At 36.4% G+C, this 24,897-nt stretch overlaps 3 protein-coding genes across 3 annotated transcripts; 1 reads left to right on the top strand and 2 right to left on the bottom strand.

Annotated features, from left to right (window-relative positions):
• Positions 1–2,364: 2,364 nt before the first annotated feature.
• BDB00DRAFT_942386 (uncharacterized protein) lies at positions 2,365–3,733 on the top strand (the record flags this gene model as incomplete). The annotated part of the gene is made up of 5 exons (XM_053129400.1): positions 2,365–2,425; positions 2,473–2,653; positions 3,015–3,208; positions 3,262–3,392; positions 3,446–3,733. The coding sequence occupies 4 exons, from the start codon at positions 2,365–2,367 to the stop codon at positions 3,345–3,347; spliced, it is 522 nt and encodes a 173-aa protein (XP_052974554.1). The 3' UTR covers positions 3,348–3,392; positions 3,446–3,733.
• Positions 3,734–7,824: 4,091 nt separating this feature from the next.
• BDB00DRAFT_877589 (uncharacterized protein) lies at positions 7,825–12,799 on the bottom strand (the record flags this gene model as incomplete). The annotated part of the gene is made up of 10 exons (XM_053127632.1): positions 7,825–8,336; positions 8,444–8,839; positions 9,027–9,126; positions 9,205–9,563; positions 9,643–10,059; positions 10,340–10,480; positions 10,556–11,269; positions 11,355–12,001; positions 12,070–12,479; positions 12,530–12,799. 10 exons carry the CDS (start codon positions 12,797–12,799, stop codon positions 7,825–7,827), a joined length of 3,966 nt encoding a protein of 1,321 aa, XP_052974553.1.
• A 10,689-nt stretch (positions 12,800–23,488) lies between these two features.
• BDB00DRAFT_848915 (uncharacterized protein) lies at positions 23,489–24,093 on the bottom strand (the record flags this gene model as incomplete). Its single annotated transcript, XM_053125339.1, has 2 exons — positions 23,841–24,093; positions 23,489–23,795 (listed from the first exon to the last, which is right to left on the bottom strand). Exons 1-2 carry the CDS (start codon positions 24,060–24,062, stop codon positions 23,490–23,492), a joined length of 528 nt encoding a protein of 175 aa, XP_052974552.1. The 5' UTR covers positions 24,063–24,093.
• Between the last annotated feature and the right edge of the window lie 804 nt (positions 24,094–24,897).

The following is a 24,897-nucleotide window of genomic DNA, read 5'->3' as shown; positions in this document are numbered from 1 at the left end:
AGCGGCAACCTTAACCTAGAATATATTATAAAAAGCTTATTATATTAACTGCGGACGTCATACATACAACAATATATCCTATATAGATATTCATTTGTATATAGGAGGGGGAGATTATCGAATTATTTATAATGCACCAAGATTATTATTTTTAATATATTTATTTAACATTTCCTTTTCATTAAATTTATCTCTTGTTAGCCAACTATTATCAATATCGGAATAATCTTTCCATTTAACTAAAAATGTATATAATAATCTTTAAGTTTATGGTCAACAACAGCTTCAATTTGATAGGATTTATAATTTTTTTCCTTTTGTTTTCCTTTTAATTTTCTTTTTTTAGACCTTTCATTGAATTTAGGGACATCTTCACCTTCACTTGAAATATCTTTATGATTATTAGAATCTTCATCTAAAAACTCATCAATAACTATATAATTTTCTGATACATTCATATTTAAGAAATTCATTTGTAATTCAAGCATTTTATCTAATTTATCTTTATTTTGCTTATCATTACTTACTACAATATCTAATAATTTTTTTTCAACAGGAAATTCAAATCCATCTGATTCCCATAGTTTATGATGGGGTAAAATTGGTACATTAAATTTATCTACAAAAATACTAATATTTTTTAATAAACAGGCAACCTTAAATTGTAAATTGTAAAACTTTATATTATCCATTCTAACAACTGATTTATTGTTATTAAATCTATAAAATTTATTACCTAACTCTGAAAACTGATTTTCTATTTTTGAACGAAAACTTCCAAAGGTCTTATTAAAATGGTCTTCAATTATAGATAAACTTTCATTAACATTTTTTCTAATAGGATAAACAAAATTAGAATCACTATATGTATAACCTTTTTCAACAGCTAAATCTACAAATTGGTTTACAAACAAAGTATATCCGCCGTCGATAGCAATAGTATCTTTATCATCCATTTTGTGATATAATTTCATATTAAGAAACATTGAACCATCTGAACTATCTGAACAAAAATTACTTTTGGATATAAAAAGTATCATATCATTAATATCACTAACGATTTGTGTTCTTAATCCATTTTTTTTAAATTTGTAAGAATATAATCTGCTATGCTTAATTTCTATATCCACATAATTGATTCTTGAATCGTGACCGTCAAGAATTAAAGTAATATGTTTAAACAAATCAGGATTGTATTTATGTGCTGATAATATTCTTAATCTTATATTAGAAAACATAGTATCTAATGACTCATTAACAATTTTGTTTAACCTTTTATAATTATCTTCATCCATCCAAAATTTTTTATAAAAGCGATGAAATGTACTTTGCGGAAGATATTTATCTATTTCTTCTTTCCCAGCAATACCGAAACTAAATGGTATAATAAGAATAAACCTTTTTCAATTTCATAGTAAGGTCCAGGGTACTCCTTATTGCTATATAATACTATCAAAAAGAAAAATACAGCAATATATCCTAATTTTTCTACTAATTTTTTTTAATGATGTCTATATAATTTATATGTTTTAATTCAGTTCTATGTTTATATTTATGATTAATAACAGGCCAATTATTATTCAAAAAAATCCAATGATTTATAAGAATTGAATTAATCTCATTTGTTATCAAGCTATTAACATCCATCATTATTACTTTTTTAATAAATAGAAATTCAATTTTTTTTTAGAAATACAATAGTAATTATAAATTTATAAATAATCTCCTTATTAATAAAATTATTATTACTTATGGCTATGAATATATCCACTTATTAACAATAATTTTATTAACTTCATTATTAATCTTTTCATCTATTTGTTGGTTATCTATTGTAATATATTTCTATATTTAATTAAAATTCAATTTTTTTTATATTCAATTTTAAAAATATAATAAATTTGTAAACATGAGGAACTTTTGTAAACCTTAAATATTTTGTTAAGCTTAGTTTAGATGAAAAACTTCAACTAGTAAACATCCTCCTAAAAGCTTGCGTAGCGAGCTAACTTTATATATTATTAAAATGAACAAGTGTGTGTGTGTGTGTGACACCATACAGATGGAAAGGCACAAGGCCTTTCTCATCTCACATACTAGAAGAATAAACAATATCTATAAATTTTGTTATAAATAACAAATTTATGATATTTTATTATTCTGTCAAGCTCCGTTCATTTCATTCACTTCAGGCGTCGAACTAAGGTTCTAGCCTGATTTTTCCTAAACTTAGTGATTGAGAATAACCATAAGGGTTAAGAAATTATTTTTTTAACAAAAAATTAATTTCATGATTTATTATAATTATTTAAAAATTATATTACTTATAATTTTTTAGCTAATAATCATTTTGCTAAAATCATAATGCTAAGACTTACCCCTCCTTCGAAGCCATTTTGGAGGCAATGGATCGTGATAAGCACAAGTAACTGCTAACTACAAAATTATCACATACTTACATACTTATATTAGTCCCAGTTGAAACTACCAAGGAGGCCCTTAGAGGTTACTTCGCAGATCTCAACGATCTTATGCAAATGGAGGCTGATTGTGAAGCTCTGGTCCAACAGCGACAACAACAAGAACAAGAAGACGTAGAAGAAGAAGACGTCGAAGAAGAAGTTGTCTACTTGACTCCTACTAAAGATGAAGCGTAAGCATTTTTAATACTTAAAAATGATCATTTCCTTACTAAAGTTAAATAACATGTAGCTCCGACGTTGAGAAATTCTAACCCTAGGAAGCAGCAATGTGCGAGGACCCCTTCTACCGCAATTTTTGGTCCACAAGTAACCAACTAGCTGAAGGTAACCCTTCTTTATCCCATTATTTCTCAGTCTATTAATATTCCTTCATCCAAGTATAGTCTACAAGAAGTTCCATACTTTGGCTACCCCTAAATAGGGTGCTCCTCTCACTTCGGTCATCCTCGAGCTCAATACTACTACGGTTGCTACTGCATCAGCTTGTTGCATTCACAGAGACAAAGATATAGAAGGCGTCAACTTTTTTAGTTATATCCGTAACTACAACGAGCAGCAACTAGAGCAAATTATCAACCACGCAATCAGTGGAACCCCCTTTGAAGCTTTGGACCAAAAATTAATCAAGTCCATCCGAGCTATCCTGTGTGCATACTTGCATTACAAGAATAGTGGTAGCCTTGATCAACTTGGCTACAAGAGAAAACTGAATGAATTGGCTAAAGGTACTTCCCAAATACAAACTTACACAAATTATTTCTAATTCCTCTTTTTCTAGTTGGATTGCTAAGATCTGCCAAGCCTAGCCATACAATAACCATCGGTTATCGTATGCTGGCTTTCTATAAGCAAGCTGGCGCCTAGCCAATCCTCTTTTCAGACAAGTTTAACTGGCCTTTCTTCCTCTCTGTACGTAACCTTTTTCTTTCTTACCCTCCTTTTTACTAACATACTTTCTTTAGTTCTCCTCAGACAACTAGGCCTATTTGGAGGAAAATGACTTTTCTCCTTTGCGTCCTTTGATTACACCAATAATTCCTACAATGAACTACTTAACATCATTCGAGAATGTTGGCTTCTTCCTACATTATATTCAGTCATTAGTAAATATGATGGCTGAAGCTAAGAGTCAGAACGTGCCTATGGCCGTTATTATCATACTTTTGGTCATTAGAGAATACATTTTGTCTCTCTCTCTCCCTTTCCATCATAACTTTCTTCTCTTTTTCCACCAAATAAAATCATCAATGTCTTAAATAAAAAACATGTCTTAACAAAAAAATATAGCAAACAATAGCCTTTTGAAAAAATTATTAAGATACTGTAGAACCTTCTGCAATCTATCAAAACCAGTCACCATCTCTTTAAAGCTCAGTTTTTAAAGTCAGAAAAAAGTATTGACCCGTAATAAATTTAAGACACAGAAAATGACCTTTATTTGATATGTTAGAATATTGGACTGGATTGTTAAGTTGGATAAGATATACTCACCAGTACTACAGACTGGTCAAAGTTACAGATAAATGTGCGATATCAAGAGTAAAGAAAAAGGGTAAAGAATGATGAATAACAATGAAGTGGTAGAAATAGGGAATAGCAAAAGTCATGTGTACTACTGAAATGCAGAGTTACGGAGATACTAAAAACATCATTTTATCCCACTACGCATCAGTATATAAAGAGCCAACGTTTGAAACACTTTTCTCCTTCCCCCAACTTTTAGTTACTAAAATGTGAGTGTACAGCTGCTCTTTACTATATAAAAGTCCTAGTTCCTTTTCTGTCTTTTTAGTGGGTTTTTCCTCTCTCTTTCCTATTTGGTCATTTTAGTAGATTTTTCTCCCTTCTTTCCTATTTAGTCATTTTGGTGGATCTTTCTTATTTAGTCACTTGGGTAGATTTCTCTCCTTTTTTCCTTTTTAGTCATTTTAGTGGATTTTTCTCCTTTCTTTCCTTTTCAGTCACTTGGGAGGATTTTTCCCCTTTCTTTCCTTTTCTGTTCTTTAAGTAGAGTTTTCCCCTCTCATTTTCTCCTTCCATTCTTTTAGTAGATTTTTCTCCCTTCTTTCCTTTTGGGACATTTAGGTGGATTTTTCTCCTCTCTTTCAATTTCTGCCATTCAGTTACATTTTCACTCTTTAGCCATTATTTGAAAATCATCTTTTTCCCTTTATTTTTTTACGTGATTCCGATGTAAATACTTATACTAATCGTTTATTAATAGCTTTTTCAAGAAAACCTCTATAAAATCAAACATGTCCACCAACAACTCCAACTCGTACGCCTCGAAGGTCCACTTGTGGGCTTCGTTTGCAAAGTCGTTCGTCACTAGTAACAGCCAGTTGCCTATCAAGGACCCAGTTTCGCCTTCGCTGCCGCAGCAAGAGCCTTTCCCTGCTTTGCCTGCTGCCTAATCGTCTCCCTTGTTGGCTTCTCCAGCTATTGCTTTGCCCCCTGTGCGCCAGGGTAACTGTTCACCTTGTCCGGAACGTAGAAACTCCTTGGAAAGTCTTCCTTCGGATTTTAGCTGGGACGAATCCCAAGAGGCTGCTACTTGTAAATATCATTCCTCTCTCATTTTTCTTTCCTATTTACATCTGATTCTCTGAAAATGAAAATGCACTTCTTTTTTTAGCTCCCAAGACTGCTTCCCCTCCTTTGTTGAAAAAGAGAAAGGTTATAGAATCAAGCTCTCCAGTATGAAATGCTGGTTCTAGTATCTCTGGTACTCATACAAACCAGCCGCTAGTCGCTCCTCGTCATTCTGCCTTGGAAAAAGGAAAGTTCCGGGCTCAGCCCAGTGCTGTACGTACACAGCAACCGGTATTGCAATCTACCCAAAAGTCATCAATTGCAATTTCAGAGCGTTCAGATATCAGTCAAGGTAAACTTATAAAAGTATTCACACTATCATTTTCTACTTACTAAAAATAATTCAATCGTCAAACTTTCAAAACACTTCAGATAATCGCAAACTGGGTACTCCAAGCAAAAGTATGTATCTATAGTCATTTTACTCTTTTACAATCTCTAATTTTTTACATCTACATAGGAGAATAAATAATATATATAAATTTTACAGTAAACTGTAAATTTATGATATTGTTCTATTCTATCAAGCTAGCCTTCGTCCAAGTATTCCTCGGCTAGAGAAGGGACTTGCTCATTACCATTCCGCTAGTTTATGAATTTTCATATTCATGAAGATTGTCAATCTTTTTAGAGTTTACAAATTACATTAAAAATTACAAATTAAAAAAAAATATCTTTATTTAAATAAATCTTTTTTAAAGTTATTAAATTAAGGAATATTATAATTTATAAATAATTTATAACTTTTTTATTTTCTTTTAACTATGAGTTAAATTTCATAGTTTTCAAAAGACGTCCTGCTCCTGTGATCTCTTCTGCACCACAGTCTGCCCAGGCATCTCATCGCCAATTAGCTCTGCCTTCATCAACATCATCCTTTACCCACCGTCTACATAAAACAATCATTGATGCAAACATACCTGATAGCGGCAGTGACTATAGCCCTAGTCGTTCAGCACATTCCTCAACATCTAGTGGTTCAGAAAGTGAATCTAGCAACAACAGCGGTACTGAAAGCGACAGTACAGAGCCGGGTACATCGCAACCCACACAGCATTCAGGCGTGCTTTGTGGAATTGAAGAGTGTAATTTATATTTTTCTTCAAAATCTGCTCGTAAGCGACACATTTGCAAAACACACCAGAAAAAAGTAAATATCAAGTATCCCAACTATAACGGTATGTATCTTTCCTATGACGTTTACCTTTTATATTACATTGAAATACTGATGACTTTATAGGAAATGTAACTGCACTTCTAGTCGATGCTAAGCGATGTGTCTAATGCCATTGTGGGTTCAAAACTACCCACTTTCAAGTAATGCAGCGCTACTGTCAAAACTGTGATTTACCAGTAGCTGCACTAACTGAGCAACCAACTGTCACTGTACCTGCACCAGATGTATCATTATTAAGCAATCATGAAATCATTGCCAATGCTTTTACTCGTCTGGAACCTGCCTTTGGCCAAACGTCAAACATTGATACTGACCGTAAGCTGATCCCATGGTTTTTTACTCACACAAAGTGGTATGACATTGTCGAATAGTGGGAAACAGGTACTTTTTTTTTACTTTGATAGCTATTCTACATTTATAGTATTGTCAACTTGCTCACTATTCTCTTTATAGCACACAACCAACACTAAAAACAACATCCTAAGCGCACATCAAGAAACATCCCTGTCACTATCTATGATTTAATAAAGAAAATCCATGCAGAGGAAAATGTACTAAAAGTTGGAGCAAAAGTTAATAAGTAGCTTTTTGTCCGCTTGCACAACTGTATTCATGAAAAAGACTATACCCTTCGTCGTTATCTTAAACAGAAAAAGTAAATGTCGAAACTATCTACTTTGTTTCAGTCATCCACTCTAACTTATTTGCTTTCTTTAGGCTCTCCGAACCACTCCCTGATCATGGATTCAACTAACTTGAGCGGCCCACTATCCAACGGTATACCCAAACTGGTGCCAATCTATTAACCTTTTTACTTCACATCCGTCGTTTCACTGGTCTTCTGTTTTGGGTACTTGGTCTTCAACTATTGATACGATCCTCACCAATATTGCAACGCTATCAGCAAATGTCAATCTAGCCCAATTGTCATCACAGACTGCTGCAAACATTGAATCGCAAATTTGTAAATTGTGGATTGCTTTGTTAAAAGAAGAAAAACCTTTTGATGTCGCTACCAACGGATATACCATTGCTCGGTTTGTTATTGCTTCGTCCTTGCAATTCAATGGGCAGTTCAAAGATGTCAGCTCCATCGCACCTTTTATTTCGCAGATCAAGTACTGGTTCCGCTTACTTTTACTTAATAATATTTACATATGCCATACAAATCAAAACTTAATTACAGTGTAAGTTCTTTGCTTTTTCCATTCTATATTACACCTTCCACACTTGCATAATAAACTCTTTTTTAGCTTTACCACAAATTACCAAGATTTCGGCTCGGGTAGTATGTATGGGGCCAAGGGAATTAATTTCATTTTTTTGGAAAAGTTCCCCGAAGGGGAACTTTTCTGAAAAAAAAAAGGAATTAACTAATATATAGCATAAATCAATTGTTATTATAGGAAGAAGATTGTATTGGATAAAAATATGATAGCAGACATACTATATGCTGGATAACAATGAAAGAAGGGCGTTGAGAGAGGAGCTTATTTTCTATACTTTAAGAGAACGTTTCAGAGATAGTTAATGATAGCAATATGGTGTTGAAATGATATTAAATATGTAGAGCTAATCGTCGATATGTTGACAGTATTGTGCGCCACTTGTTTTGCCAAGGCAGTTCGGTTTGCGACACCATGCGCACATATGCTGGCAATTTTGAGCACCTTTGTTTTTGCCGTTCCAGTCTGATCGTTTACATATCTTGCATGTTTTTTCGTGCCACTTACGCAGCCCACTAAGTATATTGGTGCTGGCAGAAGAGTTGCTACTTGTTATGTTTTTCGGTATTATTGGTTGTATATTAGGATGAATACCACTTGGATTTCGTAGTTGATGTTGAAACGAAGTATGCGTTTGATATTGTGGTTGATATGGATTTAAACTTGGATGCTGCACAAAAGTATACTGTGGTAGAGGTAGTTGCTGCTGTTGGAAGTTGGTTAAATGCATTTGCTGCTGTTGTAAAAGATAATGCGGTTGCTGTTGTTGTTGGTATGTGAATAATGACTGCTGCTGTTGAGATATAGCGTGGCCTTGGTTTTGTGTGTGATATTGTATCGGCTGATTTAGCTGTTGTGCTAGGATAGGAGGGAGTTGTGGTCGGATGCTAGTGTTAGATATTGGGCGCGTTAAAAGGGAGCTTGGTGAAGTGGTATGAATGACTTCGCCTGGTGCATTCTGTGACTGGAAGTGCTGAGTGCGGGATGACTTTGGTGATATGGTTGTTGTTGCTGTGGAGATGGAGCTGCTCTTTTTCTCGACGAGGAGTTGAGTGTATTGCGCATTTCGTCCAGTTCTTCTTTGTTGTTTTTGATTGTTTTATCGGTATTATCTTTTTCTTTGGTAAGATTATGTCGGCTTCGTAAATGCTCTGGTGCTTTATAAAATATTTCTGTTCCATTGACATGCTGTGACCAAATCTTTGTAAGCCTGACATAATCGACGGATTTGGATTTGTGATGCGGGAAATGCTTGTCTAAAAGATCCGTGAATAAGTCTTTCTCGGATGGCGTATGAACTGGCACCAAAGCGTGCGCTGCTTTTTGGCGTGCAGCAATAAACTTATATTGTGCTCGTGGAACTATTGATGATAATAAGTGTAGAAATCTCGAAAGATGATGTTTCACGTATATTGGTTGCAGGTTGGATGCGAGATTGCTCTTGTATCCCAAAATTCGCCATCATATCAGTTGGCAATGGTGATATTCCAAATGTTTCGTAGGACGATAAGACGTGAAGCGGGTTTTGATGCAGACCAGGTTGTGTACCTTGTATATTAAGAGCGATTTCCAGTTCGTTGATATATTGATCCAACCAAGGGTCATAATGCCCATCATGGACACGACCATATCGATTAAGAGATCCAGCCTACAGTCAAAAAAATCGTATTTATATTCACATTCAAGATTTTCAAATATTCGAACAACGTAGTGATGAATAACTTACATTAGTATTGTGCCGTAGGCGATAATCCGCCAAAGCAGATTCAACAAGCTCTACACTGGCACCAAATGAGCCAAAACTTCTGATCAGATTCTGATGAATTCCTCCCTCAAGGGAGTTGGTTCCCCGAGTGCAGCGATACAGAGTTAAGCCATCCTTGTCTTTTCCTTTAACGAAATAAAATGGAATTCCGGGAGGATCAGATACATGGCCTTGATGAATGATTGTCAACACATTTTTTGCTTGTCGCCAGTTGTCATAGTCGAACAAAGGACGACCTGTTCTAGCGCAAATCAATGGACCGTATGTTTCAAACAACTTTTTGACTGTTGGATACAGTTCTTCGGGAGGCGGTACAACACCTAACAATATCGTACATATATGTCAGGATTTATCTTACGTCATGGATAAAATGTGTAGCTTTAACGATGATAAACTTACGTCTAACCCTACGGAAAATCCAATTCGGGTTTTCACCAAGCTTCTTATTCCACGTGGTTCCTTGTTTTGCTAGTACCTTCTTCACTTTTTCTTTATCACTCTTGTCAATGATAAAAAGTGCATCGCGGAAAGCGCGTGAAAATATCTTTGATAGACCATGCTTTTTTGACACTTTGATTATGTCCATCAGGTGAAAAATATCCTTTAGGATTCTTGATCGAATGGGTCCACTAGTGCTGTTTGGTGAGGTGTGTTGGCCGTCGCGAAGTTGCTGGAATTGTCGATGGCCATATTGCTGGCTTTCTTCATGGATGCCCGATGATAATACTTGAATATTTTCCTCATCGTCGATTGCTTCTATATCGTCCTCACATTCTCCATCAATCGATTCATCGCTGTCTTCGTCAGCAATAGCAGCTTATATTTGTATATACAGAGAATGCATTAATATCAATTGGCGTGTTTAAAAAGCAAAAGAAGAGAAGTGAGTGTATATATACGTTCTCTGTGTCCGGATCAAGTTCTTCTGGTATTCTTGAGCTAGTTGTCACCGCTGCTGTCGAAGGAGGACTTGGTAATTCTTCATGTTGGACTGATACTTTCTTATATGTGCGTAGCTCATTTAACCTAACGATAACTTGGAATTTCGGTCTCTCAAAGCTACGCAAACATTTATCGTGTGCGGCTATCATTGCACCAGGGATAAGGACTCTTTTAACAGTGATGATGACTTGGTTTTTCTTGACTTGGACTCCATTCAACTCGTTGTATTGCTTTGCTATCTCCCCATAAGCAGCAGCATCCTTCATACGCCCAGGATGAAATGAGATATCAGTGCCTAATAAAAGCATCCACAGGATCAATCAGAAAAAGAATAAGAGTATCAACTTTTGCTATATTGAATAAACATTACCTTCAGTAGGTTGAGAGATGGGCAGTCCAATGACACCATGGCTTCTCACTTCTTCGAAAACTTGTAAAGAGGCCCACGCGTCTAATGCCGCATAATGCACTTGATCCTCCGTAAGGTCCAGAGCATCCCAGCTGCTTTGACGGACATCATCACCTTTGTAAAGTGTTCGTCCGAATATCACTTCACACATATTCTTCAATCCCATCCTTCCATCCTGAATCGCGCCTTGGCTCTTGCAAAATGCACCGAGTTCACATGCTCCTTTACATCGTATATTAAAATCTTCTTCGATGTTGCTGAGGTCCTTGCTCACATTACGGCCGACTTTCAAGATTCGGTTACTTGAAAGTAGAGCACTTAAAGAAGTCGGCAACTTGTCACACTGGCTGACGCAGCATACCAGCACCGTGTCATCGTATGCAAGTTGTATAGTAGCAACTTTTCCACGCCGGTTTCCTCTTTTGAATGGCCATTCGCAATCCAATCCAATTGCTTGTGACTTATATTCAGATTGACCATTGCCAATTGAAGACGATGCTTCTGCTTGTCGAAGAAGCAAGGTAACAGAAGAGTCAATTTCCTCAGGATTACGGATGCAGTGAACGCCAACATGATCTGGAATTTGGAGTAACGGATATGTACGGGCATTGAGTACAGCTTCTGGCTCTTTTTCGATAACTGGCGTAACATCCTTTGTAAGTGATGGTAACGCGTCTTTTAGAAATTGTTGATCACCGGTTACATTATCCGTAAAAAAAAACTTGCGGATGCTCATAACCATATAAATCGTACGCGTTACGCATTGCATCAAATGCGTATTGTAAGTGATATAATGCCTTGGATGGCACAAGGAATTGAAGGCGTACTTCCTCATATTCGTTCAGTACCGTATAGAGGGCAGCGAAAGCTTGTTGGCCGTTTATCTTGCTCATGAGCTTGATCAACTTGAACGTGTGATCACCTTTTAAATAAACACCGTCAAGGATCTCAATCTGCCTGTCCAATAGTCGTCGTATTTCACCGATAAAAACAGTATAAAATGTACGGAAATATTGTGGTGATGGTATACGACCGGCATATTTGGATTGATCATTGAAATCAGAAAAACGTTTCGCATCGTTGTTGTTTCCTGTCTGAGACACAGTTGGATTGAGGCGTCGAAAGAGGACGGCTTGATAATACTGAAATTTTCTTCTGGAGTATTTAAGCCAGTGCATTTCACGCAGAATCTTTTGGAAACGTTTGGGTCCCACCGAGTTTTGTACACAAGGTCGATACAAATCACCAACTGTTTTTGCTAGGCCGCAGCGATGAGTCATGTAACCAGGATATTCACATTGCAACATGTAAGGTAATTGTCGGATTATATCTGGATCGTTGCTGATTATGGTAGCTCCACATTCTTTTTTGGTACATTCGTAACGCATGCCCATAATATAAAAGCAGCTAAGATATAGTAATGTAGTGTAAGCACAATGACAAGTACAATGTCACTATGTAAATGAAACTAGTACCTGTCAAGATCGACCACACGACGTGCACATGGTGTTTTTGTGTATCCCTTGACTTTAAGATTCGACTTGCAGAGAGTACATTTTAATGACTCGAAGTTTTTGACAAGGAGGTGAGGAAACCATAAGAACACGCGTGGTTTGTAAAGTTCGTCTGGGTCAAGGTTATCCATTAAAGCGAAATAAGGATCCTTTGGAGTCACCCAAAAAGTACCGTTGCGATATTCCCTTGGATATCCGTTGTCTTTCTCTTGGAAGCGTCGTTGTAATTCAAGGAAGTATTTTTTCAATACGCTATCCGATTCTTCACCTTCAGGCAGATCATCTTCTGGTATAGGAGCAGTTTCGTCAACGTAATCGTCGTCAAACTCCATATCTGCGCTGTTATTATCAACCTCAGCTGTTTGCTGCTCCTGTTGTTCAGTAGCTCACGGATTGATAACAACTCGTCGACGCCAACAACAGTCTCCGTCGCAATATCTGTCGTGGACTGGTTTTCCGCGGAATCATTGGTTTCAGGTACGACGATTTCAGGTTCATACAGATCTTGATCATTGCCAAAATCTTCAATAGGCTCAGCAAGATTGGAGCCGTTTTTGTTGAAATTGAGTGTTTGTTGCCCTTTTGGCAAGTCAGTCGACCTTGTTTCATCTTTTCGTGGTCTTCCTGCCTTGTGGCCCGGTGCGTTCTTTCTGTGTAGTGGTCGACCGCGTTTTTTCTCGTTCAATGGCATTAGAAATGGTACAATTGAGAGTAAAGTGTTTAGAAGAGTATAAAGGTTGAAAAATGACAATAAGAGTTTGACACTACCAGAAGGACTTGACAGTCGTACTTTATTATGCAGCAGATGCCGTTGCCGTAGGCGCAGTGGGCGCAGAGGGTGTTCTCTGTTTCAAAAAACTGTTACACTCACAGAAAATTGTTACACGCAAAATGTAAAGGTCAGGTTTTATTGGAAGAGCTTAAATGTAAAGGTCTAGTTTCATTGGACGGCGTGGCCCCATTAGTGTTATCCGTGCCAAGATTTCTTGATCGATGGCAAGTCGTCTGCATATACTGCTATTGCCGAATACAGCCAGATTGCATCAATCTCTGACTCATCAGAGTTTGTCACTGACAAAATAATATGGACACCACACACAAACCATCTGTCACTTGCTATGGTCGAAACAAACGAGAGCATTCATGTACATGATTTGCGTCTCCTAGTCACCAACTTAAGAACCAGTATACAGCAAAACATTAATAAACTCACCTTCAACATCGACCTTGACAATCTCCTTCAATTCCGCAACAATAAACCAATCCACCTATACGACAATTTCAACAATCGTGACATCAATTATTCATTTTTCATGACCCAAAGAACAACCTCCGGCATCAATTTGGCCACATCCTTCATCACATACACAGCACACCACGCCTACCCCATACTTATATTCAACATATAAGTAACAACAGCACTACATACAATCCGTCCGCCATCAAATCATTCATTACAACAGCTGAACAAATCCAACGTGGTTAGTTCATGCTCATGCATCTTATATATGGCCAAACAGCTCGGGCCACAGAGCTAGAAGGCACCTTACTTCAAAACACAACACACACAACACGCAACCTGTATTGGTTAAACGAACATCAAACATTGATGCTTCTAACCACATATCAGAAAACACGAAATATCAAGCAACGAGACCAAGCCATCGCCCGTTTCATTCTTCACTCTCTTGTCTGCTTGTTCCTCCACTATATCATATTTATCCGACCAATAGAAAGGTATCCACATTTCACTCTAAAAGTCTACCATGCAATGTCCAACTGTATTTATTTCGCTAGCCTCTTCATTTATGAATGCTCAAATTCAAACCAAAAAATGCTTGACACAATGGCATACTTCTTTGTGTGCAACGGTGCAAAAATGTCGGCCGACCTTCTCCGCACGCATTTCCAAGCCCGCTGGCATCTGCTCCTTCCTTCTCGTTTGAGCTTTCAAGATTATCGCCATGTGTCCATTGCATTCTCACGATATCATATCCAACATTTGCGCGCACATCACAGCAGAAATTATACAGTGGACCTGCAGGCAGGCCACTCGTCCAGAACTGCCACACACAATTACGCACAGGCAACAACAGACTCGCATGCACTCTCTTCTGTAGCAATAGAGGAGTACTTTAATGCTTCAGAAATGTGGCATGATTTTCTTGGTATATTATCTTTGTTCTCATAATTTCACAACCTATCATTGAAATGTATTCACCACTCGTCAATTATAGGTGTCAGCCCTGGGCGTCATCTCTTTCCAGGTGCTATTCTGCAGGCGGAACAAGACCAAGTTGCTGCCCAGCATGGTAAATTCTTGGCAAACGTGGCTGCTGCAGAGAATGTGGCATTGCTTGAGATGCAACACCGTTTGCAAGTGCAAAGTGACTTGGACAGGCGCCAATCAACAACCACTTCGGCACCTCTAGCACTTCCGCAAGGTACATCATCATCCTTACATGTAAAATCATAATTAATTGTGTTCCTACAAATGGGCTCACAAACGCGAGACTGTGCATGGCACCAGATGCTCTGCCACGCAATATCAATAATTACAATAACCATCCTTCACCACGAAACAACATCCTTCGCACCTGTATGACTCTTGTAGAACCTTCTTCGTTGTCTTTCTTATATAACGGTCAACATACTTGATTTTCATCCAATCCACAGCAACACAAAAGGAAAGAAACCCATCAGTTATCCTTCCTGCTATCTACAGCTCATTTTCCATAAAGACCGGCGATGTTAACATTGGTATATGCAAAAGGTAAAAGTAATCGCGTCAGGCTGTATATTTTACAAGTCAATGGCGGATCAGCGTCATGTTGTATATAATTGTGTATGAGTAATGGAGAAGAAAATTGTTGCATCGTTCTTGTTGTGGGTACGAATGGTTTGTGCAGGTAGAGGACGATGTTGTATTACACACGTAAGTTTGACGTTGGATTGGTGCAAGATGGTGCATCAAGTATATACAGAGAAAATGAGAAAGAAGCAGTAATTCTGAATGATAATATCTCCACTAAAGCTATACCTCAAGCACAACCGATAACCTTTTCCTTCCCTTGTTCACTTACTCAGCGTTTTTTCTTTAAGCAGCAGTAACGGCGGTCTACTCCTTACAAATCTTGAGCCCATGCTTTTCTTAAGAAAACAGTTACCTTCATTTCGCTTTTCAAAAAATCCGTAGATTGCGCCGTTTTATTTTCCTTATTTTTTGTTCATCGTGAAGAGAGTAGGAGCCATTTACAAGTGTGCGTCGCAGCTGTTGATTTGCCATGGCGAATGGTAATGAGAAAAAAAAAGATCCCTGCTGCTGCTAACAAACCCCACACTTTCCACCTACCTCTGCCACCAGCCTCCAATTTGTTTCAAACTCGACCCGGGTAAAGTGAAATGAGGGGAAACGCTCAGGCCCTATTCCCACAGCAGCAAAATAGGCTTATGCCTTATGTGCACAGTGAGTCTCTGACGCACCCTTACCATTTCCTGTACATTAGCCTACAAGCTTCTTGTCACGAGTGAAACAGCCATACTACTATATCTTGACATTGGCTTTGTACTGCTTAACTTCTATCATGTCTTGACTTGAATTGAAAATCTTAAGTACTCATATATTCTGCTCTGCTACACTTAATATATTATCTACTTCAACTTTAATTATGTCTTAGTTGACTAAAACTATGTCTAGGTTGACTGTTATTATGTCCAGGTTGTCTATTATTCATGTTTAAATTGATTATTGTTCTTGTCAGAATGATTTTCATTCATGTACAGATTGATTTTTATTTTGTCTAGATTGATTTTACTTATGTCTAGATCGATTTATATTCATGTCCAGGTCGATGTATATTCATGTCCAGATCGATCTTTATTCATGTCCAGCTCATGTCTAGATGGATTTTCATTCATGTCCAGCTCGATTTTCATTCATATCTAGATGGATTTTTATTCATGTCCAGCTCGATTTTCATTTATGTCCAGCTCGATTTTTATTCATGTCCAGATTAATTATTTATTCATGTCCAGATTAACTTTCGTTCACATCCACTCAGACTAACATTCATGTCCACTCTGCCTAAATAAAAGTTTAAACGTCCACTAGGAGATGAAAAATCCTGTATAGCAAATATGAAGATATTTTTCCTAATATTAAAGGATTTTATCAATGTAACTTAGAATGTTTTTATGATGATATAAAAGCTTTATTTAATTAGTAAATATAAATACTTTTATTAAAGTTTTTTAATTATAAATTGGAAAAGATCTATAAAAATTCTAAGATTATTCTTATTCTAATAGTTTTTAATTAATTATTCCAAACATTTTATCTTTAATATTATTTTTACAAATATTATATTAGAAATTTTAAAAATTTAAAGAAATTAAGAAAATAAATATAATTAAATACAATTAATAAAAGCTATTTGCAATATATAAATTTTATGTATTCATTATTTTTTATATTTTTAGGGTTTTAATAAAAACAATATTATTATATTTTTAAGGTAAATTTTAATTATCAAAATCTTTTTTTCTCTAAAAATTCTAAATTATTTCTAGATTTTAATATAAGATATTTACATTTTTCTCAAAGTTAAGATAGTTATAGTTTAGAATATTATTAATATTTAACAAATATATTTTATAATTATATCATAATCTAAGATTGTATTACTTTATCAAGGTTTATTAGGTTATTTGTAGATAATAATGACAACGAAATGATTCCGACTTATCCCCTATATAGAAAAAAAAAAGATAGAAACCATAGTTATGCATGTCGCGTGTTAGCATTTGTTTCGTAGTAAGTGGTGAGCAATGTGCGTCTGCAGCGTAATTGGGCTACATCACTGAGGTATTCGTTATTGTGGCCACCTAACAGTTGCTGATTGAACTGGTTGCCTTACTGTTCGCTTATGCTAGCTCTGTATAAATCAGCAACTTCATCAAAACGCCTGTCTTCTTCTTCTAGTTGTAACATAAGTCGTCGTCAACGCTCCCGGCTCCATTGCATCTCTATTTCAAAGTTGTGCGATTTTTGCTCCCTATCTTATAGAACTGCAGTTTGAAGAGAATTGAAGTCGCTTTCTGTTGTTGATTCATCATCACTGATAAAGATGATGCTTGGTCGGGAAGGAGGAGGAGTAACACGAGCAATATTGCGATTAGCAGTAGCAGAGTGTGGGTCAAGGTCGTAGTGATAGTAGTGATAGTAGCAGCAGTAGGAGGTGTAGTGTGGATGATGCTAGCATTTGTGGTATCGCTGTTGCCATTGTCGTTGTCGTTAGCGAATCCCAAGTCTCTAAAAACGTTATTGGTGTACTAAAAGCAGTAAAGAGTTATTTATCCTTCTACATTAAAAAATACAGCACACTACGATTTCTTAATATATATATATATATATACCGGTCTAAATGAAATAAACGGAACACTGGTTTGTCGCAAGATGAAATATGTTCTAGCTGCAAGTTGTTGGTAATTAGAATGGTGGATTAGATGCTTGCAGATTAGATACCGGGCAGCCACAGGTCCAATTTTCAATAGAAGGTAAGTACAGCAATTTACTTATATTGCCACCAATATAAGAGCTGCCTTCCCCCCCACAATTCAAATTTCTTTTGAAAGTCAGAGAGTCAATGACGTGGGAACGGCTATTTGCACCACCCCACCTGCACCACCCCTCGGGTAGTGACTAGCTTTTCGGAGGTGAAATGGCATGGTGGGTGGTGAGAGATGAATGTGAAACGAGACTATGGCGTATTGTTTGTTTAATGCATAAATATGTGTAGCAGTACCACCACGTTTTTCAATTGTATCCATAACTATAAGAAACATAGTGATCATACTGTAACGTCTTAGTTTGGGTAAGAGTTACGAATCCTGTTCAATAGGATGGATATGGTGCCCGCCACTTAGAAACGTAAATTTTTGGACCAATTTTTGATGCTTTATTTCAACTTTTTTCACTTATACAACCTACTTTTTTGGCTTCATAGAACGATAGAGAGAGGCTCAAAGAGCAATTCTATGAAGCGTTTTTATTTACTTACAGGCAAAAAAAATTGAGAAATAAAGCGTCGAAGTTGGGGTAGATTCGAAAATTTAGCAGAGGATTTTGTCAGAATGTCCACCCCACCATACACTAGTGTATGACATTGAATCGGCGATCTCCATATTAGGAAGGTAGTGTAACATTAGTGATAAGCGCTGGTGCAATATATACCTCAGCCTTCCAATCAACATTGACTGTAATGGTGCCATGTAAATTATAAGTAGGATGACAAAGTTTTATTGTTCCTTCTTCTTCCAAAACATTCTATACAATGGGGAGACTCAACAAGCGCCAGAAGCACCTTAAAAGCATGCAAGAGTCAAAGAACACACTCAAGTAAATTTCTTGTGCATTCAAAGAGAACTGTCAGTTTTTAAGAATCATTTGAGAGTAGTTTGTTTACATTAAGTCATCCTACCCCTCATTACTAGCGTTAATGAGCCTACTTGGGTACCACTTGTGGATAACGTGAACGAAAGTGAATACAATGAGCTTTTCGATTTCGACGATGAAATGTGGGAGGATACTGCCGAAAGTACCAATCAAGACGCTGCTGATGCAGAGGACTGGCAGCTGCTTGGAGTTTCTGCAACAACCTTAGAAGACTAATCATTAATGATAAATCAATAAAAGAATGATAATATAAAGATTTATCTATAAAGTAATATCAATATGAAACTGCTAAGACAAAAATCATAGATTTTTTATAGAGTTTCGAAGGTTATAAGTTCTTTCTCTAGAGAAATAACCAAAGAGTCGCGTTCGCAAGTCATGACTTGAGAACTTAAGGAGAGAGCAAGTTACTCCCGTAACTTAATATCCTCATTACCATTCCGGGGGGTATTTTAATCAATAAAAGATATATTTATTTATCATTAAAGGTTTTAATCATTAAATGATTTATCACTCAAATGATATAACATTATATATTTTATCTTTTTTAATCATTAATATTTTAAAAGTTAATAATCAAAAAAATAAATTTTTTTTCATAATAAAAAGATAAACGATTAAATAAAAGAATTTTCATTAAAATAAATAACATTAAAAAAGATATATCTATTTTATATTATTTTTCTATTAAAGAAATATATAAAGATATATCATATAAAGGTTATATCATTTTTCATATAAACTTTAAACTATAATCTTTACAAAGTTAAACATATAAAAGATTTATCTATAAAAAAAGATTATTCCCCTTATCTTTAAAAAGTTATACCCCTTAAATGTTTCATATATGAATAAAAGTTTATTCATTTTAAATATGAAACATTAAAAAGTCTTTTAAAAAAAAGATTTATATTTTTAAAGTTTTAATATTAAGGATAAATCATTATCTATTTATGTTCTCAATTAAAAAAGGTAATCATAATATAAAGGATTTGTATCACCTAAAAGATATACCGATCAGCTAAAAAGTTTATCTTTTTAAGATATATCAATAAAAGATGTATCTATAAAAGTTAAAAAAATTAAAAGAAAAAGAAATATCAGAATTTTTCCTCCCACCCTTCCGCATGCTACCCATGCCCAAAAATTCTGATATTTCAAAAGAATTTAAAAAAGATATATCAAGTTTTTTCTTTTATAAAGTTTAAACCCTTAAATGTTTCATCCTAAAATATTTATCTTTTATTTTTTTTATCATTAAAAAGATAACTCATTATGTTCAGCTAGGCATCCACCCTAAAGGGGCCCTCCATCAGCTTCACATTTAACCATTAAAAGATATTAATTTAATAAAGATATTACATATTTCTGCTAATTTCAATAGAGAAATATGAAAAGAAATATCTATCGAAGACTAATCATTAATGATAAATCAATAAAAGAATGATAATATAAAGATTTATCTATAAAGTAATATCAATATGAAACTGCTAAGACAAAAATCATAGATTTTTTATAGAGTTTCGAAGGTTATAAGTTCTTTCTCTAGAGAAATAACCAAAGAGTCGCGTTCGCAAGTCACGACTTGAGAACTTAAGGAGAGAGCAAGTTACTACCGTAACTTAATATCCTCATTACCATTCCGGGGATGTTTTAATCAATAAAAGATATATTTGTTGATCATTAAAAGTTTTAATTATTAAATGATTTATCAATCTAATGATATAACATTTATATAATTTATCTTTTTTAATCTATATCTTTTTTAAATTTATTTATAAAATAATAAACTTTAAATGATTTATCAATAAATAAATAAAAAATAAATAAATAAAATAAAAAGAAATAACTTTTAAAAAGATAAACTATTTTTTCTTTTCTTTTTAATATAAGAATAATTAAAGGATATATATTATAAAGGTTTTTAAATTTTTCATATAATTTTTAAGCTATAATTCTTACAAAGTTAATCATATAAAAGATTTATCTATAATTAAAGTTTATTCTTCTTAGTAGATTCTGCCACCAATTTGAGTCTTGAGTGGAGAGATGGTGATGACTACCTTCCAGACTATAGAGGTGTGATTGACTTATTTCTTCTAGTTTGTTTGTTGACTGGTTCATCTTCTTACTGCAGTCGTTTCCAAATACAGGAAATGGCAAAAAAACTGCACAGCGCCGTCGTAGAAATGCAAGAGAGCTCGCTGCATTGGGTAAAAAGCATCGAAAAATAACAGAGTTCTTTGCTGCGTCATCGACCACCGATCCATCGTCATTGTCAGCTGCAGATGAAGCCTTGATCGTTCTCGAAGATCAATCGCTAATGAAGGAGAGACATGCGGCTTTGCAACAACTGATGCAGACCAGCCGAAACCAGCAGTCGCCATCAGGCCAAATGAAGCCATACGATGTCCTACGGTACAATTGTGTCTTGCAATTCCTGGGATATCTAATCGAGCACCAAGGCCAAAAGAAACAGAAAATCGTCGAATCTGAAAGAATTGCGAAACAATTAGGTGGTGGTTCCATACAGTATTTGGGTCGGGCAATCAGATCGTGGACCAAATCATATGTTCTCACTAGCAAAGTAACTGCTCATCGCCAAGGCAAGCATTCTAAGCGAATTTCTCTGCTTGCCGATGAGGATATCAAGCTTGCAATTTGCAAGTGGATCAAAGAGCAGCCCCCACAGCAAAGAAAAGTGGAGCTGATCAGAAAAAAACTGCAAGAAGATATCATCCCACAAAAGCTCGGTGTGCCGGTGTCGATTGGTGAAAGAACAGTTGCGAGAGCTTTGCACTTGTGGGGATACAAATTCCGAAGAAATATGAAGAATGTACGTATGAATGCTTTTTACCATTTGACTATCAATATGCATTGAGTGGATATATCGGTTGAACGGATTTATAAGTTGAGTGGATGTACAGATCGAGCAGATATTGTAGGCTGAGCTCAGATTCTTTTATAGGTTTTTTACGATGGTCACGAAAGAGATGATGTGGTGAAATATAGAAAGGAATGGACCAAGAGAATGCTGACATACGCCAAAAATATGGTCACATACACTGGCGAGAGTATGGAAATCGAGTGTGTTCCGGACACTGTACGTAATGGCGATACCCGTTATGTGCTAGTTACACACGACGAATGCATTTTCTATTCGAACGACGGTGTCAAATCTGCATGGTTCACTGAGGAAGAAACCGTTTTGACACCTAAAAGTCAAGGTCAATCAATAATGATTTCTGATTTTATGTGCTCCTGCCATGGATCGTTGAAGATTGATCCAGATGATGAAAGATTTGGTGATCTCCAATTCAAGGAATCCAGAGCAATCTTCTATCCTGGCGCGAATAGGGACGGCTACTGGACTAGCATGAATATGGTGAAGCAGTTACGCGAGCGAGCCATCCCGATCTTCAATGCACTACATGGAGACGATTGCATTGGTATGTGCACGTGAAGGGAGAATATTATATATTACTTGATTTTGAGTTTTTAACGATCGTAAGTAGCTGTTTTCTGCTTCGACCAGAGTAGCAATCATAACGCGTTTGCACCAGATGCGTTATGCGTTAATAGAATGAGTCTGCATCCCACAGACGCGGATGCCGATCCTGGCAACCATTTTAAGTCCGGATGGTTTTATACCGAGCTCTCCGGGTATGGGAGGGTACCAAAGCCGCAAAACATGTATTTCAAAGATGATAATGGACAACTGAAGTTCAAAGGCATCAAAAGAGTAAGTGATCATATTTTTTTAGCTTGAAGCTAATGCCGATATATATGTTTTCTGTGCACCAAGATCTTGTCCTGTATCTATCATTTATAAAATGGTTTAGATCTTGCAAGAGCGTGGCGCATGGATTCCTGGTCTATTGTTGACATGTAAGAACAGCCCTGGTACATCTGATAGCTGCTGTTGCGCTCGTCATCTTCTTGGGTCCCATCCTGATTTTCGGAGACAGGTGACAGCTCTTGCAAAAACTGTTGAAAATGCTGGCCATGTATTCGATCTGTACCCCAAGTTTCATTGCGAATGCAACTTTATTGAAAGATACTGGGGTGCTGTAAAGAGAATTGCCAGGGAAGAATGTGATTATAGCTTCAGATCCCTCTCCCAAAACATTACACAATATTTAGATAGCATTCCTTTAGCTATGATACGTCGCTTTGAGCGAAAAGCATGGCGCTATATTGACGCATATGAGAAAGGACTCACTGGACGAAAAGCAGAAAAAGCCGTGAAGAAATATAAATCCCACCGGCGAATTTTCGATATTGATGATCTCACAGACGAAGAATAAATACCGCTAGCTAAAAATAGAAGTTTATAGAGGCGGAAATTAAAAATTTTGAAATGTCCACTTGTCGTTTCTAGGTGGCAGGCACCATAGTATAATAAAAGGTGATAAATGTGGGTGAAATGCTAAGTATTAAGCAAAAGAGATGAAATAGAAGTGTAGGAGTTCAACAACCAGGAATTATTACGTCTAGAGCCACAAAAGACAATCCTTTTGATAGGAAAGGGAAAAGCTAAAGTTAAGAGAAAGAGAAGCTAAAGAACTGACCTGTTTATTATTCAATACAAAATATTGGTCTATTTATACTAATTCTAATACACTATCTATATCTAATATAATTGGTGCTTGATCCAATGGATACCGCAGTAGTGCGAAATGGTTTTGCACCTGGTGTGAGTTGTTTTTGCACTCGCAGTAAGAGTGGTGTTGCGCAGTAAGCGTATTGTTGCAGGTGTGAGATAAATTTGCACTCATAGTTACACCAAGTCTGTGATGAAAATGATAGAGAGTAAACTGACAGATAGTGATACAAGTAGATTACAAAGCCAATACTAAGGGGAAGAGCCCGTTTATTGATTTGAATGTATTGGGGACAACAAGGTAGGTTACATATCCTGGGCCCCTTAAGGACGCACGTCCTGGGCGAAAGCAAACGTATTTGTAGATGACAAGGTATTGTAGTAACTATGTATAAGAGCGTGGAGCTTAGAATCACCGGTGATGTAGGTGTCATGTATGTGTTGTTTAAGATACACGCGGATGGCTCCTTGGCGTTCTAGTTCGCTCGGAATTCTTGACAGTACTATGGCTAGATAGTGTGCGATACGATTTGCTAGTAAGTGGCGGTTGGTGTCGAGATCCTCCTTTAGCTGTTGTTGCCAGAGGTGTAGTGACACGCAATCTTGTATGAGATCGTAGTAAAGGCCCATCTCGGCTCAGCGGTTCCGAGCTTCTGGATCCAATGCGGGTGGTACAAATTCCGGGTCAACTGAACAATACTCGACTTGTCCATTGTTGTTTAGGACCAAGCGAGGATCAGGCGCGTCGGTATTACCTCCCCAGGGTGAGGGATATTGCTGCAGAGCCGGTTGTTGGGTGTTGTTTGTTGTATCTGGTGTCGTGTCGAGTGAGTGCGGTGTAGGTTCGCCGTGAACCCAGGCAGGGGTGCTGTTGACCGAGATCGCATCCGGGAACATGCCCGAAAAGTCCGGAGTTGTAGGTTCGTAGGGTGACGAAAAGAGGGACATGCTAAGGCTGTTTAGTGTGGTCTAGGTATTATATTTTCTTTGGTTTCATTCACAGATTCCGGGGTATTTATACTTTAGATTAATGGTGGCCCGAATGAAGTGTGAAGTGATTTTGCACCTTCCTGGTAGTGATGTGTGAAATGTTTTTACACTTGTCGGGTTATCGAGGTGTGAAAGGATTGTGCACCTTCATAATAGCGAGGTGTGAAAAGATTGTACACCTTCGTGTACTTGTGGGGTTGGAGCAGCTCGGTGTACTTGTGCCACCAGCTCCAAATAAGCTTTGTGGGGCACTTTGACAGGTTGTTGTGGCTTGATTACTTGTTGATCAAATGACGAGTTTGAAAGTGTATATGATGTTAATTTTTTATTTTTATTTTTATTTTTATTTTTATTTTTTTTTTGTTTTGTTTTGTTTTGTGTTATTGATTATCTTCTATTATATGTATAAGGTGCAAGTCAGCTAGAAAGGTCCTTATGAGCCCCGACTTTAAACCTTAATAAATTTTCATTAACACACGTGATCACCGCAAACGATAGTGGAAACGAAAGCTTTTGAGGAGAGGAACAAAATCCACTACCACTGATTTTTTTTGCTCAAAAACTGGCTGAGCAATTAACGTCTGAAGTTTCCTTATTTGGTCACTTTTAGCTGGGCAACTTAGCATTTTAGCACCTTACTTCCATACCATCCCTCTATACATTACTTAAATTAGCTTTCATTGCACCAATTCAACATGGCCAGACCGAAAAAACGCTCCAGAATTGGCAAATCTAACTATGT

This window comes from Zychaea mexicana (assembly GCF_025766255.1).
Source record: "Zychaea mexicana strain RSA 1403 chromosome Unknown BDB00scaffold_112, whole genome shotgun sequence".
Taxonomy (NCBI): domain Eukaryota; kingdom Fungi; phylum Mucoromycota; class Mucoromycetes; order Mucorales; family Lichtheimiaceae; genus Zychaea; species Zychaea mexicana.
This window is presented reverse-complemented; position numbering and strand designations above follow the sequence as displayed.